Genomic DNA, 16,123 nt, shown 5'->3' with positions numbered 1-16,123 from the left:
TCAGAAAAATAAAAGTTAAATTAGATTAAACTGAATGGGAGATTACTGCCAAGGCAGAAATATTTTGTATTTTTTATAGTCCAGTTCAGACTTCCTGTAAAATAATCTCTGGAAATTGATGGGTTCCCAGCAGCAACATAAACTTTTTTGCATTTATTTCTGTGATTGCTGACTTGATACAATTTGACTCACTGCTGTTTTTTAACTGGTTGTTTTGGATACTTGGCCCTGCACACCCTAGGCCTCCCCCAGAGAAGATCATGTTGGGGAATTGATGCAAAGATAGGAAATTCCTCTTTGTAACTATTATTTGTGATTATTCTTCCTGAATCCTGGGTGCTTCCTTGTGGCATATATTTGTGTTAGTGCCATCAAGGCAGCAGCAGCTCTGGAACCACTGGGAGAACCTGGCTAGAAGAACTTGAGATTTATGCTTGGTGATAGTCTATGTATCATCCTAGGAATAAGTCATGATTGTCATTATCATCATTGACCCCAGGATGATGAATTTTTTGGCTACAATAGCTCTCAAAGATTATTTAGAGTATGTGTGTGTGTGTGTGTGTGTGTGTGTGTGTGTGTGTGTCTGTGTCTGTCTGTCTGTCTGTGTCTGTTTTGGAGGAATAAGGAGGGAAGTGTGTATATATTAGGTCCCTGGGGATCCACATCAGAGCTGTGGTCCTCACATTTCACCCCACAGTCCTCTATTGGCCCACTGTTGGTACTTTGGTAGCACCACTCTTAGTTGGAGACCCTTTGTTATGACACCATTTTCCTGAATCCTGCCTGCTCCCTCCCCGCTCCTCAGTGTCATTGGGGTGAAGACCAAGCTCCCTGGGAAATGAACTGCCCTCCTTCCCAGCATAAGTGTTCCCCTACCCTACATGGGACAGTTCCTAACTGTAGTTCTAACACGAATATTTGAAATTTTTCTGTTTTATATCCTTCCTATTTCCAAAAATGATCCGAAGTGATACTTATAGAAGTTACTGCAAGTTATTGGGGAATTCTCCCTTTTAGTTGATAAGCTGCTATCTTGTTATTGAACATAAGCTCCTTGAGGATAGCAACAGTGACTTTCAAAGCTTAGCTTCTCTCCTTGCACAGTAGGTGCTTTAGAGATATGTTTTGGATCAAATTGAAAGTCATAAAAATACAATTTTTGTACATTTTCTTTCTTGTAAGCCATGCCATCGAATGTTGTATCAGTAATATATTTCTTCTTTTTCTTCCTTGAAATGAATGTCTTCTCAAAATTTCCCATTTTGGTTTTTTTGGAACACAGGTAAAGGAATTCAATTTCCGAGCAAAGTGTATTTATACTGCGGTGATGGTACGAAGAGTGATTTTGGCCCAAGGAGATAATAAAGTTGATGACCGAGACTACTACGGTAACAAGCGTTTAGAATTGGCAGGACAGGTGAGTGAATTCTCTTTGTAGAGTTTTGTGATTTACTTTTCCTCAAGAATAGTTTTCGTTGGTGTTTGTTTTTTGAAAGTAGGAATTGTGGCAGCTGTGTCCACGATTAAAATGCATGCATTCCCCATACGGCATAACTTCTTTGGTAGATCAAAGAACACTTAGGGTGATGAAAATAGACTGCTACATAATCAGATTGGTAACGTAAAATGTGATAATAATGCTTAGCATTTATATGGTGCCTTCCTCTGATGTAGATGAGAGCCATAGAATGTGAGAGTTGGAGGGAATCTTAAGAACCGTGAACATGGTCCCACAGAGTTGAGGTGCCCTAGCCTGGAGATGGCAGTGAGGGTCGGTCCTGAAAGCCCCGCTTGCCATCCCAGACCTAATCCTCACTATTTCCCGGACACCTGTTTTTCCAGCTTGGCCTTGACACTGGCACTTGTTCCCTGTGCTTGGAATACTCTCTCTCTCCATGTTGTCCCTTCCTAGTTCAGCTCAAGTGCTACCTGCTGCTTGGATTAAATGATTCCCCCACTCCTTTTTGCCTTTGCTGCTAGTGTCATTCCTCCCAAAATAGTACTGGGGTAATAATAAAAATCATAATGTTTGCATAGCATTTACTATGTGCCAGGCACGGTGCTGAGTACCTTACAAATATTATCTCATTTGATACTCACAACAGACCTGGAAGGTAGGTGCATTATTATCCCTATTTTATAGGGATGGAAACTGAGGCAAACAGAGGTTTAAATGACTTTCCCAGAGTCACGCAGCCAGCAACTTATGTGAGGCTGCATTTGAATCCAGATCTTCCTGATTTCAGGCCTGGTTCTCTACCTACGGTGCTGCCTAGTTGTCCCAAATCTACTTTGTATTTACTTTTGTATTCTGATATAGGGATATATGTGCATGTCACTCCCAATAGAATGTAAGACCTTTGAGGGTAAGAGATATTTCGTTTTTTTTTTCTTCTTTACATCTGGAGTTCTTGGCATAGTTCTTGTCACATATTAAGTGCTTAATAAATGCTTGTTAATTGATTAGTTGTTTTCTGATGGTAAACTGAGGGGAGGGTGTGGATGGAGAATGGGGGTAACAACAATTATCAAACTGAGAATGCCCTTGTCTTGGGCTGAGTTCAAACTATTGGGCCTCTTGTTCTAAAGGCTCTTGAATTTTTTTTTTTTTTCTGACAGCTTATAAGTAATTTTTCTTTGACTTGGATTTTGCCCATAATATTCTTGGAAATTTTCGTTTTGGGATTTCTTTCAGGAAGTGTCTAGTGGATTCTTTCTATTCCCACTTACCCTTCTGGTTCTAAGAGATCTCAGCAATTTTAAGATTTCTTGAAATATGATGTGCCATGGTCATGGCATTCAGGTAGTCTTATGATTCTTAATTTTTTTCTCTTTGATCTGTTTTCCCAAATAATTTCTTTTTATTATAAGAGCTGTCCTTTCATTCCCTTTGTTTTAATATTAATATTTCAAGGATATATTTTCCAATTTTCATGGGAGTTCAAGGGAATTTTTTCTTCAGTAAATTTTTGTATCTCTTTTTTCAATTTCCATATCTTTCTTTCTTGGCTCTTATTTCTTTTTTTACTTTTTTTTTTTTCTGGTTCCCTGTTTTATTTTTTCAAAACATTTTTTTAATTTCTGGAAGTTATGTCTTCTTGGACTCTTCTACTTCTTTCTTGGGCTATTATCGAGTGCCATCATTCCAGGATCTGAAGAGTGGGAACCTGCAGGTTTTTAGTGCTTCCAAAGTGTTACTCTCCTCCTGGTCCAAGATCTGCTAGTTCTGGACCCATCTTTGGACATGTTGGCTTGTTCCTGACTGGGAGTTCAGTAGATTGTGACTGGGCTCAGTCTCCGTAAGCAAGCTGGGATTCAGAGTGACTTTTCCTAGATATTTATGGAGAGGTCTGTTTATTTTCCTCTGCTTTGCTGTCTTGTTTCTACTTCAATAGAAGTGGAAACTCATACTTCTTGAATTAGATCAAAAGAAATTGGTAAATTATAACAAAGTCCATGCTTTAGCAGGACCTTTTGAGTGAAGCCACTCTATATTATAATTTTATCAGTTTTCCCTCATAATATTGTGAATTTTTTTTTTTAACCACTGTCAGTTTAAAAAACTTAATATTACCATAACAAAACTTTGGCCTTGAATTTTTTTATGGGTTTGGAAGGTTTGCAAATCATATTACATATATTAACATTTGAATCTCCTGATATCTCTCTAAGGTAAGTGTTATCTTATTTTACCAAAGAGAAAACTGAAGAGTTTAGCGTCTGAGTGATTTATTTAGCTAGGTCACTTATCCAGAATGACTCATTCATTATTATTAAGGTATTTGAAGCCCAGGCTCCTGGTCTCCTGGCCATAAGTTCAGTTTCCTTTCCAGTATACTATGTCATTCTCTCTAGACATTTACATGAATGTTTTTATATGTTTTCCTTTCTCCCACTCTGATCCTCCTTTTTATAAATTCCCAGAGAGCAGGGACCATGTTCTTCCAAAACTATCTAAAATCTTTGAAGTACATTATTCACCATTTTACATTACTTATTAATTAAGGTTTTTAGGAAAAAATAGTATAAACCAAGCTTGGTGCCATATATCTCTAATAACCTGTTTCTGAGGAGGTATGACTGATTATCAAGTAGAAAATTTGACTTGGTTTCACAACTATTGATTAAGCTTCTGTAATGTTCTTGGTGCTTTCAAATGAAATGATTCCCATTTCTAGGGTCTGTTGATTAACTTTGTTATTAAACTTTACTTTTTTGTTTAAATTTGCACAAAGGAGTTTGGGAATTGCTTCAGATCACTTTATTTGCCTCTTACCAGAGTTGATACCTTACATTGTATGCATGAATCAAAAACAGGTGACCCCAAGTGGGGTTGATAGAGTGGAACCGGACTGTATTTGCAAGATTTCATTTTCATTGGAGGAGAAAAATCATGGCTTTTTAGTATTGGGGAATGGCTGGGCATGCTCTAGTATGATGATCCACATTTGAAATATACTGGGCTTTGAGAAAAGATGAGCATGGTAATCTTTAAAAAAAAATAATGGATAGTAGTTAATGTTTTCTTAAAAATTTTCAAGATTAGCAATAAAGTCTTTGTTAAGTGGCTTTATGAACCAGCAAAGATGGGTATCTTTAATACATTTTTGGTTTAAGTTCCAGTCTTGTGACTGTCTTTGTATTAGGATCTTAAACTATTTCTCCTGTGTCTAAAACTGGTGTAATTCCCACCACACAATACAGCCCATTGTGAAATACTTTTCATGGAGGAGATAAATGGAAGATAAAATCAAGGAGTGATGGGCCTTGGAATATAGGAGTCTCATCTCCTCTGGCCAAATAGTTGCATCATTAACAATTGAGTAAGAGGGAAACTTTTGGTCTTGAAGATACAAGGTGATGTTTTTGAGTGTAAGGACATACACATTTGGGAGCTGATGCTCTTCTTCGAGCTTCCACTGTTCCCAAATTGAAAGACAAAGTTTATAGAGTTTTATGTCCTCTCAAGGCTTCTGGGGAGTGACTCTGGCTGTTTGATCAAGGACTGAGTTTCCTTTTGCCTCTCAATCTTTCCCTTGGAAGTAAGGCTTTTGACCTCTTCCTGTTTTTAGCCTAAGCTTGATGGACAGCAGCAAGCCTAAATAAAATGTTCCAGGCCTGGGGATTACACTGTGTGCACCTCTTTCCCCCCCGGACTGCAAGTGTTTTTGCAGTTGGAGAAAGTGTGCTTTTTGCGGTTTGTAGTTTCATTTTTTTGGACATCCTGGTTGTCAGGGAACTTGGCCTGCTGGGGTGGTTGGGGGAGGGATCCTGTTGCTTCAAAAATTGGACTTAGAAAGAGTGTCCCTTGTGTGGGGAAAAACATAGCTTTACAGACAATGTAAAGACATAAAAGACATTGTGTTGGCCAAGATGTGTGAAAACAATCGCTGCTAATTTCCCACCCCGTGGGACAGCCCGGCCTGAAATGTGCTTGTGCCTCAGATAAGGGCCGTGTGGGCCTGGCCAAGCTGGCTTTGCCACCGAGGGTTGGGAGGCCAGCAGCCAGGAGAGGCGGTAGCAAAACCGGCCCATTCCAGGCTTAATCTTTTCACCTGCCTTTTCTTTTCCGCTAATGTGTTCATTATTTGCCGAGCAGTTCTCTATTCTTTGTCTGGAAATTTTTTGTTTCTAATGCATCTTGCTTTGTATGGGTGAGATATGGAACAGCCCCACAATCCGGCACCCTGGAAAGCAAGGGATTTCTACTCTGTGACAAAAGACAGCCGCCTTGACTTCAGAGATTGCCTAATCCCAGCTGTTCTGATAATGTAATTAAGGCTGCCTAATGTCTTTAATTTTGCAACCAGTTTGTGTGAAAAGGAGAATTTGGCACTCTGCAGGCTTAAACTAAATAGCAATCTCAAGACGCCTAATTAGAATTCTCTGACATTAAGCTAATTGGTGAAACTGTATTTCAGCAGCTTAATTTCTTTATTAATTTTTTTTTTTAGCATTTTCATTGAAAATCAATTGATGAGCTGTCAGCATTTTCCCCTTAAATATAATTTACTCTTTAGTGCTCCTGTCTTAAGCAGGCTGAAAGGCCTGGACTGGCTGTGGAAGGTACTGAATATTATCACCAGCATTCCATCCTTTTCCTTTTAATCATTTTACTCTTGACCTAAATAATGTGGTTATTGTGTGATTGGGCCTCACGGTTACTCGTAGCCCTGTTAGAGAGCTTGTGAATTGGGAAGCATTATTCTCTGACCTTATTTTGAGCACAAAAAAATAAGCAAAGTTGGGCTCTGAGAAGTATATTAATGAGTTGGTGACCAAGGGGTGTAACTTCTGTAACTTCTGTTGATGGCACTTACTTTTGGCTTTTTTGGCTCAAAGGACATTTTGTTGTGCTCGGCCCTGCTGGCTTCAGTGTATTCAGCTGGGAGAACCAGGGCAACTTTTTTGTTATAATTTGAAACACAGAAGGCCCTCGGCCTAGGGACCTGGTGAGAATGGGAATGAGCCCTTGGGGTCAGCGGTGGGATGTGCTGCAGGCTCCTAGTGCGCTCTCTGTCCCCGATTGTCATGTGGGTATCTTTTGTCATCTTCCACCTTTGCCCTTGGCTCCCCAACTTGGGGGTTTTCACAGGTACGGATACTTGGGAGGTCTGGGCTACACATTTCACCTGCGTGTGCTTTTTAGTGCTTGGGAGCCCTGGTGAGGGCTGCACTGCTGTCAAAGGAGGGTCTGTCTCATGGGTAAAGAAAGTAGCTCAAAATCAAATTCAGCTATTTGGGACCGTTTTTGAAAACCGAGCAAGGTTCCCTTCAAAAAGGGTAGCTAGAAATAAAGTTCTTCTGCTTTTAGTATTCAAGTCTACAAGTAGAATTAATTTTGATAGGAAAAAATAACAGACTTAACCCAAATTTGAATTTTGAATTTGATGATATTGGATCCTTGAAGTAGTGTGTACGTACTCTGTTAAGAAGAACTCTATCCACTGACTTCTTTTTCCCTGTGTTTATAGAGAGCTAATTCTTTAAAATGTTATTTCATTAATTGGGGTTTTTTCCTCTTGAGAGTGAGAACCTAGTATTGAAAACTTTTCACATCTGTGTACCTCCATTTTGTTCTTTACATTTATATTGGGTTTTTTTTTAATCCTTTTTTTAAAAAAAAGTTTTATTATGAACTTAGACATCCCTAAAAATATTTCCATGTACACAGAACATAAAAAGAAGATTGTAAGGAAATATTCATTGCTTTTTTACCATCTACTTTAATTTAATTTTTTTAAATAACTTTTTATTGACAGAACCCATGCCAGGGTAATTTTCTACAACATTATTATCCCTTGCACTCACTTCTGTTCCGATTTTTCCCCTCCCTCCCTCCACCCCCTCCCCCAGATGGCAAGCAGTCCTATACATGTTAAATATTTACCATCTACTTTAAAGAGTATAATATTCTAACTTTTCTGAATTTCAGTGACTTACTGTTGATAATGAAAAATATTAATTGTGAAATGCTGACACTTTTTAATTTTAATTTTAAGCATTTTTGTGTTATTTTAAAGTATGATTGTGTTTAGTTTTGCCCAGAAAAGAGAAGATGAAGATGTAGCTCCTATGAATGATGTCATTTACTGTCCTTAATTCAGCAAATGACACAAAACTCTTGCCTTTTGTGGGGGTAACAATGGTTCCAGTATGCCAGAAAGGGAACTTGGAAATTCTTTATATCATCTTTGAAAAACTGAAGTAAAAAATTCTCTCTCTAAATTAAGAATATAATGTTCTTAATCTTTTTGTGTGTGTCCTGGGCCCTTTTAGCAGTGTGGAGAAACCTCTGGACCCCTTCTTAAATGGCTAGTTTTAAATAAACCAAATAAACTACATAGGATTACAAAGGAAATCACTTATATTGAAAGAGAGCTTTCAAGATATTTTTTAAAATTCATGAATCCCTTAAAATCTATTCACCAACTCCAGATAAAGAAGCACAATTCTGGATTATTTTCTTTTTTGAGATTTTTGATGGTGGTGGTGTTTTTAAAATTAGAAACAGTCAAATTTTTACAAAAAACAGTAGTACAAAAGATGTTTTGGTAGATTATTCAGATTACCAGAATTTGTGAGGTATTCCTTCAAAGCATATATTTCACTCCGAGAGGAAAAAAGTCAAAAGAGTTGATAGGCAGAATTAAGGAACCATTGCTTTGGTATGCTACTTTATTTGACCACTGAAGTAGAATGTATTTAATTTATTAGTAAGAACCCCCCTATGTTTACAAACTCCCTCCACTCCTCCAATTACTTTTTCCTTCTTGGATTTCTTTAGGAAATTGCTTAGAGAAAACTAATTTTTTTATTAGCAATATTTAAAATCTTAAAAGTGAGTAGTTTTTAAAAATGAATTTTTATGGATATATTTTGTTTTAAATCATCTACATTTTCTCTTCTTTCAAATTAATAGTTATTTTTTATAAAAAAGAATAAAAGGAAAAAATTCAGTGAAACAACCAATACATCAAAGAACTCTAACATCTAAGGTTCCATTCCCATAGTCTTTACAAAATTTTTACAAAGATTTTGGGGGAAAGTACCTTCTCATGTCAGTCTTTAGTACCAAGTTTAGTCATTATAATTTTGCATTTCCATTTGTTTTCTATTGTTTTGTTCTTATTCTTTCTATTTGCATTTAAAAATTCTAGTCTTTTAGAAAAATCATTTAATTAAATCAAATATCCCCCCCCCCGAAGCATTTTCACATGTATAGCAAGCAGAACACAAAAATAGATTGCATATGAAATTGTGTGTTTCATACTACTTTTCTTTAATAAAAGCTGTATGTACACACACACACACATGCACATGCACATATATATGTAAAAAAAACCACCTTGCTTATTTTCTCTTCCTTTTGAATTTCCATCTGTTCCCTTCTCTGTACTTCAAAACTTTTTTTTGGTGTCATCATTATGGTATTACTAATCCCCTTCTCAGCAAATTCCATTTCCCCCTTTCCTCCTTTCTAAACCACTGTATTCCTCTTTTTATTCTTTATCCTCTTTCCCATTAAAATCCTTCAGAACAGAACCAGCCCACCCCCATCAGGCATCTCTTTTTCTCATTTAATTCCCTCTGTATCCTTTGAAGACGCTAAGGTACTTGAAGGGAGACTTGTTTCTTCTCCCTCTGATAATATTAGCACTACATCATCATAAAACTCCTCCCAAATTCCTCATATAATTTGACTTCTCTTGGTTTCTGTGGTTGTATTTCTGAGTTCCTAATAGGCTCTGGTCTTTTCATCAGAAATGCTTGTGAAAATTCTCTTGCATTAATGTCATTTTTCCCCCTTGTAGAATTATATACTCTGAATTATATATTCAAGATAAATTATTCTTGACTGGCATTCCAAGATTGCCTCTTGTTTATATTAAAAGTTGCTAGGTCTTGCGTGATCCTGACTGTAGCACCTTGGTACTTGAATTGCTTCTTTTTATAGACTTATATTTTTTTCTTTAATATAGGAGCTCTGGATTTTGGTTAGGCTATTCCTTGGACTTTTTCATTTGGGGTTCCTTTTAGATGACAAATGATTTCTTTCTATTTCCACTTGTATGTCATGGCATCACCTCCCTGATGTCATGATCCTCTTTGAGAATGAAGGACATAACAACAACAGCTCTCTAACACATTTAGGTGGTTTTCATTTATGATTTCTTGAAATATGGTATCTCTAGATTTTTAAAAAGTTTTCAGGAAGTTTAATGATATTTAAATTATTATCGTTAAATCAATTTTTTTTTTTTTTACATCTGATACATTTTCTTTTTTTCTTTTTTTTTGGTCTTTTGATTTTGATCTTGATGTCTTATGGAATCATTGATTTCTGACTGATCTAATTTTCAAAGGGTCTATCACTTGTATAAAGTTTACTGCTTTTTCTCAAGCTTTCTATTTTCCTTTTAATTCTTTCCTCTATGTTGTATTTGTGGAAAATTTGTTTTTTTTTTTTTTTTTAGATTCACTACTTGAAGTTTTTTGTTTTTTTTTTTTTTTAATATCAGCTCTTCTTTTGGGGGATCCCTAATTCTACAATAATTTTAAATTTTGGTTGATGTTTTTTTTTTTTGTTTGTTTGTTTTTGTTTGTTTTTTTTTCTCTTCAGCTTTAATTCCTAAACTGGGACTTTGTGATAGGATCAAGCTACATCCTCTGCTGCACTCTTAGGTGGAGTGGTCAGCCCTACTTAGTTTAACCATAGGCAGGTTTTTGTATTGATCTTTACCTACAAGAATTCAGTCCCTTCTAGATTTTTAGGATCCTCTGGTGTCTCAGGACAAATCTAGTGATCTTGGAGCCATTGGCTCCATGACGATTGAGCCCTCTGACCATTGTGAACCTTTCTGATACTACCCATCCTTCCTTCTCCCCTTAGAGTAGAAGATGTCTCTATTCTTCCTGCATCCAGACAGAGAATTCTGTGCTACAGGTGTCTCATTTAGTAGGCTGAGTGACTCACTCCCTTTGCCTTTCCTGGCTCTAGCTTTGCTGGAGGCCTCCCTTCCCTTAACAACGGAACAACCAACTGGCTGACTTTTTGGGCAGGTCTGGGATGGAAGTTAGATTTGTCATTCAGTGTGATGCAACTTTTATGTTTTTCCTATAATGAGTTGCTGCAATTGGGGAGTTAGAAGTGCTCTTTACTGTTCATTTCTTCTTTTTTTCTTGGAATTCTATATCTTTTGTTCCTTCAAATGAATTTTATTATTTTGTCTAGCTCTGATGATCTATACCTTAACTTTGATTATATTGTCATTTTGATTATTTTGATGTAGCTGAGCCATCTATGCTTAGTTACTTAGGGTATCGTTTCTGAAAGGAGCATTTAATAATTGTTGTTCAACAGCTGTTGGATAGACTTTGGCAAAAAAAGTCGCAGATATTTTTTGCATTTGCTAATTATTTTGAATGGGGTTTCATTTTTGTTCTTGTCTTTAGGGTTATTGATATATAAGAATGCTTTTACGTTGTTAAATTTTATTTTGTAGGCTGCAATTCTACCAAAGCTAATTCTGTCCGTAACTTTCTTTGCTAATAAATAAACCACAATGTTTTTTTAAAAGCAAATAGGAATGTGCTATCTCATCTTTTCCTATTTTATGTCTTAAAAAAAAAAAAAAAACTTCTCTTTTTGCTATTGCTAGCATTTTTAGAATTATGTTGAATAACATCCAAGTTGGGGGATGGAGGTGGCAGAAGGGAAGAAGACAACCTAGTTTTTACTGCTGTATTTATTGGGGAAACTACTGGTGTTTCCTAATTATATATAACAGCTTTTGGTTGAGATACTTTTTTTTTATCATGTAAAAAAAAAAAGATACTCTATGTCTTTCTTTTGTAGAATTTTATCATATGTGAATGTGGTATTTTGTTAAGATTGTTTTTTTTTTTTTTTTTTAATACATCCTTATTGTGGTTTGGTATTTTAAAAATACAACTATATTCACTGTTTTTCTCATGTTGAATCATCCTTATACACCTTTTATATTATTTTTATATTATATTATAATATTATATTTATATTATAAATTTGACTTGATCATATTGACTTTTTTTTTAGAAATTGCTGTAAAATTTTTGACATGATTTTATTTAAATGTTTGAATCAGTACAAAAATGAAGTCTTCATTTCAAAATTTAGTAATACATTATTGGAAAAGCAATTATTAAACCCTTACAGTGTGTAAAAGCAGTGCTCAGTGCTGGGGGTCCAAATAGAAAATGTCAGGCAGTCAGCTTCTGTTCTCAAAATGATGCTATTCTGATAGAGGGAATAGCAGCTATCGGAGGTTTTAACTGTAAGTCTGTCAAATGCTGCATCTATGTCGGCCAGAAAGGCCCAAGGCTTCTCTGGGGCAGAGAGGCAGAATAGGTGATAATGCATCTTCTTGAATGTCATTTTCATTGATCAAGTCATATCTGCCTGTTGTTGGTCCGTTTCACAAAGCCAGGGACTTTGGTGACCAGAAACTCTGGTATCTGCTATATTCAGAATGGGGTGCTAGATCCCCACTCCATAGCAGTTTGTTTTCCTGGACTGCATATAGCATGCACATAAGTGTAAGACAAGGCAGATCAGAGTCAGGGAGAGCACATGTGAGTATGTAAGGAGAACATATGTGAGTACGTAGGAAGAAGGAAGGGATTCTGAGAGGACAGCACGAGAAAGAAGGTATATGTCAGGTGTGCAAGAAGAACCCCACAGGTGTGAAGAGGTGCGAGATGGGGCATGGAGTCGGGCAACATTTTCTCTGCTTTGTTATGTCCACGTGATTTACAGACAGAAGCTAAGAAGCTGTTAATTGTGAAACGTTAAAGTGCGTGGCCTCATTTGTGTTGTAATTGCAACACTGGGTTCACTTAATACGTTCTCCTACTTCGGTTCAGTTTCTCACATAGAACTTGGCCCTCTCTCTTACTCATTACGCTCAGGTAAAGATTCATCTCTGACTTTCGCTGCCTCGAAGGGCCATGTGAGAATGGGGAGGACTCTGGAATTGGGATGAGGAGGTCTGGCCTGGAGGCCTGCTTCTCATGGGACAGTGCAGTCCAGCCCTCCACCCTCAGGCCCTCATCCATTTTTCTAGTGGGTACCTGACTTACTTTATGGGGGTGCCCTGATGGAATCACGGGAGATAAAATCTGTGTCAGCTGTTGCTATCTTTATTTTAAAATTTTCAATTTAACATTTTGTTTTTTATCAGTTACATATAAAACAATTTTTACATTTGTTTTTAAAACTTTGAGGTACAAATTCTCTCCCTTCCTTCCCCCCATTGAGAAGTCATATGTGAAGTGATACAAGTCGTGTTGTAAAAGAAAACAGATTCTCCCCCACAAAAAAGAAACCTCTGTTATCTTTAAATGAAATAGGGAGGACACGTTTCAGCAAACAGTACAAAGATAGCCAACAGCCCACAACTGTTTGACATGTATTCATGTATGTGTGTACATATGGATTATATGGCCTGTGTAAAATATTGTCGTCTCTGTACACATGGGTGATGGGTTCCATGTGTTGTGTAGCCTCTTAACATTCATGTTGGAAAATGACAGGGGAAGACCTACGAGCGGTGTTTGCTGTAGAGTTAGGTGCAAAGAAAGCCGAAAGAGTCACCTCATCGTGGTTAAAGCCCTTTGTCCTGGAACACAGAATCCACAAGTAAGACAAGACTTCCTGCTCCCGTCAGCTATTTTCCATAGCTTTTATCTTTACTTTGAAAGTTCTTTTAGTGGAAACACAAACATGAAGTCGGCAGATTCCTTGGGTCCCGTAGGAAAGCGGCCTGATTGCCTTCATTATAGTCGATGCTTCTGTGGTGTGGTCCTGTGCCATCAGCCTCAGGGGCCCACTTAGCCTGCAGGGTCGCCTTCTCTCTTCCCTCCTGGAGTCCTCAAGGCTCCTCCTAGGCCTTTAAAAGGGAGACTGCCTGGATCTGGCTTCAGCGAGTCCTCCCTTCTGGAACACTGGGGGCTCAGGGATTGCCCGGAAACGGGCTGGATTACTCAATGTCTGATGGATGCTGCTAAGTGAAGTTTGTTCCCTCATGGTGGCTCTTGGTGGTCCTGGGCTTGGGAAAGCTCAGCCCTGGGGAGACTGGCTGTGGCAGGTCCTTCCGGGACTAAATGGCTTGGAGCAGAAGGAGCAGAGGGGCCTCCCCAGCCAGATTAAAATGTACACATTTAACACAATACATAAAAATGCAGTAGAATATAGGTAATGCTTTTGTATGGTTTTCTAAGTCAGCATTCTGCCCTGCAGCTTTGGGGCTTCTCTTGTAGGCGAGTTCAGCATCCCTGGCTTGGAAAACTGGCCTGTTGTCTGAGGCCCAGCCAGCTTAATAAGGAGAAGTGCGAGGTGGACTGCTGACCCTCCCCGACCATCTCCTGGGGGCAGAAGGGGCTGAGGGAGCTCTTCTGCCAACGAAACCACAGGGTCTTGGGGCAGGGGCAGGGAAAGGCCGGGGACCCCATTTCTTCTGGCTAAGGTTACCTTACATAAAATGGGGAGGTCAAGAATCAGACGATTCCTTCTCATTCCAAACATCTATGAATTAATTAATTTCCCAGGTGAGGGCAAGAATGTTTCTTTTATCACTGATCACCATATTTAATTTGGTCACATTAAAGTTTAATCTCTTCATTTTTAACCATGATGTCATCCTGTTGTTTTCCTTTGGTTTTCATTTTTGTTTTATATCTTCTTGTTCTATGGCACAAACTCTGGGCTCTCAAGGGCTGTACCAGAGCTCTTGTCAGGCCTCCCCTTGCTTCAGTTTGTTTGTTTGTTTGTTTGTTTTTTTGTTTTTTTGGCTTGTACCTTTCTTTTTTTTTTTTTAATTTTATTATTTTTATTATAATAACTTTTTATTGACAGAGCCCATGCCAGGATAATTTTTTACATTATCCCTTGCACTCTCTTCTGTTCCGATTTTTCCCTTCCCTCCCTCCACCCCCTCCCCTAGATGGCAAGCAGTCCTATATATGTTGAATATGTTGCAGTATATCTTAGATACAATATATGTGTGCAGAACCGAACAGTTCTCTTGTTGTTCAGGGAGAATTGGATTCAGAAGGTAAAAATAAACAAAAGTGCAAACAGTTTACATTCATTTCCCAGTGTTTTTTCTTTGGGTGTAGCTGCTTCTGTCCATCATTGATCAATTGAAACTGAATTAGGTCTCTGTCAAAGAAATCCACTTCCATCAGAATACATTTTCATACAGTATCGTTGTTGAGGTATATAATGATCTCCTGGTTCTGCTCATTTCACTTAGCATCAGTTCATGTAAGTCTCTCCAGGCCTCTCTGTGTTCATCCTGCTGGTCGTTTCTTACAGAACAATAATATTCCATAACATTCGTATACCACAATTTACCCAACCATTCTCCAACTGATGGGCATCCACTCAGTTTCTAGCTTCTAGCCACTACAAACAGGGCTGCCACAGACATTTTGGCACATACCGGTCCCTTTCCCTTCTTTAGTATCTCCTTGGGGTATAAGCCCAGTAGAAACACTGCTGGGTCAAAGGGTATGCACAGTTTGATAACTTTTGGGGCATAATTCCAGATTGCTCTCCAGAATGGTTGGATTCGTTCACAACTCCACCAACAATGTATCAGTGTCCCAGTTTTCCCGCATCCCCTCCAACATTCATCATTATTTTTTCCTGTCATCTTAGCCAATCTGACAGATGTGTAGTGGTATCTCAGAGTTGTCTTAATTTGCATTTCTCTGATTAATGGTGATTTGGAACACTTTTTCAAATGAGTGGTAATAATTTCAGTTTCATCATCTGAAAATTGTTCATATCCTTTGACTATCAATTGGAGAATGGCTTGGTTTCTTATAAATGAGAGTCAATTCTTTATATATTTGGGAAATGAGGCCTTTATCAGAACCTTTAACTGTGAAAATGTTTTCCCAGTTTGTTGCTTCTCTTCTAATCTTGTTTGCATTAGTTTTGTTTGTACAAAAGCTTTTTAATTTGATGTAATCAAAATTTTCTATTTTGTGATCAATAATGGTCTCTAGTTCATCTTTGGTCACAAATTTCTTCCTCCTCCACAGGTCTGGTCTGAGAGATAAACTATCCTATGTTCCTCTAATTTATTTATAATATGGACCCATTTTGATCTTATCTTGGTATACGGTGTTAAGTGTGAGTTGCTTCAGTTTTAGGGCCGTTGATGCCTAGTCAAGCTGAAGAGAGGCCATTTACTAGATGTGACTTGCTGTCTGCTCACATGCAGAGGGAGTTATCTCCTTCATCCCTTTTTCTGTAGAGCTACCATGTCATATGATACATTAATGATCCCGTCACTCCCCTGCTTTAGAAACTTCTCTTGTTCCCTGTTTTCTCTAAGATAAAGTACAAGCTCTTTCATTTGACATCTTATAAAGTTTCTGAGTTGTCTTCGGCTTACCTTGCTAGGCTGATGACCTGTTCTCCTCCCCACAGCCAAGTTAGCCCGCTTGCTATTCCCCCATGTGGGCTTCCACCCCTTGCCTCCATGTCTTTGCACGGGCTTGTCCTGGGATGCTTTCCCTCACCTTTGCCCCTTGAAGCCCCTAGCGGCCCTTAAGGCTTAGCTGAGCT

At 38.0% G+C, this 16,123-nt stretch overlaps 1 protein-coding gene across 1 annotated transcript in view; it reads left to right on the top strand.

Annotated features, from left to right (window-relative positions):
• The window catches only part of POLR3B (RNA polymerase III subunit B), a 125,569-nt gene that overhangs the window by 31,230 nt on the left and 78,216 nt on the right, over positions 1-16,123 (top strand). The window contains exon 12 of the mRNA XM_012550622.3: positions 1,286-1,420. Coding sequence (XP_012406076.2) covers positions 1,286-1,420 — 135 coding nt within the window. The remainder of the gene's footprint in view (positions 1-1,285; positions 1,421-16,123) is intronic.

This window comes from Sarcophilus harrisii, chromosome 5 (genome assembly GCF_902635505.1).
Source record: "Sarcophilus harrisii chromosome 5, mSarHar1.11, whole genome shotgun sequence".
NCBI lineage: Eukaryota > Metazoa > Chordata > Mammalia > Dasyuromorphia > Dasyuridae > Sarcophilus > Sarcophilus harrisii.
The sequence above is the reverse complement of the archived record's forward strand: the minus strand, read 5'-3'. Positions and strand labels throughout refer to the sequence as shown.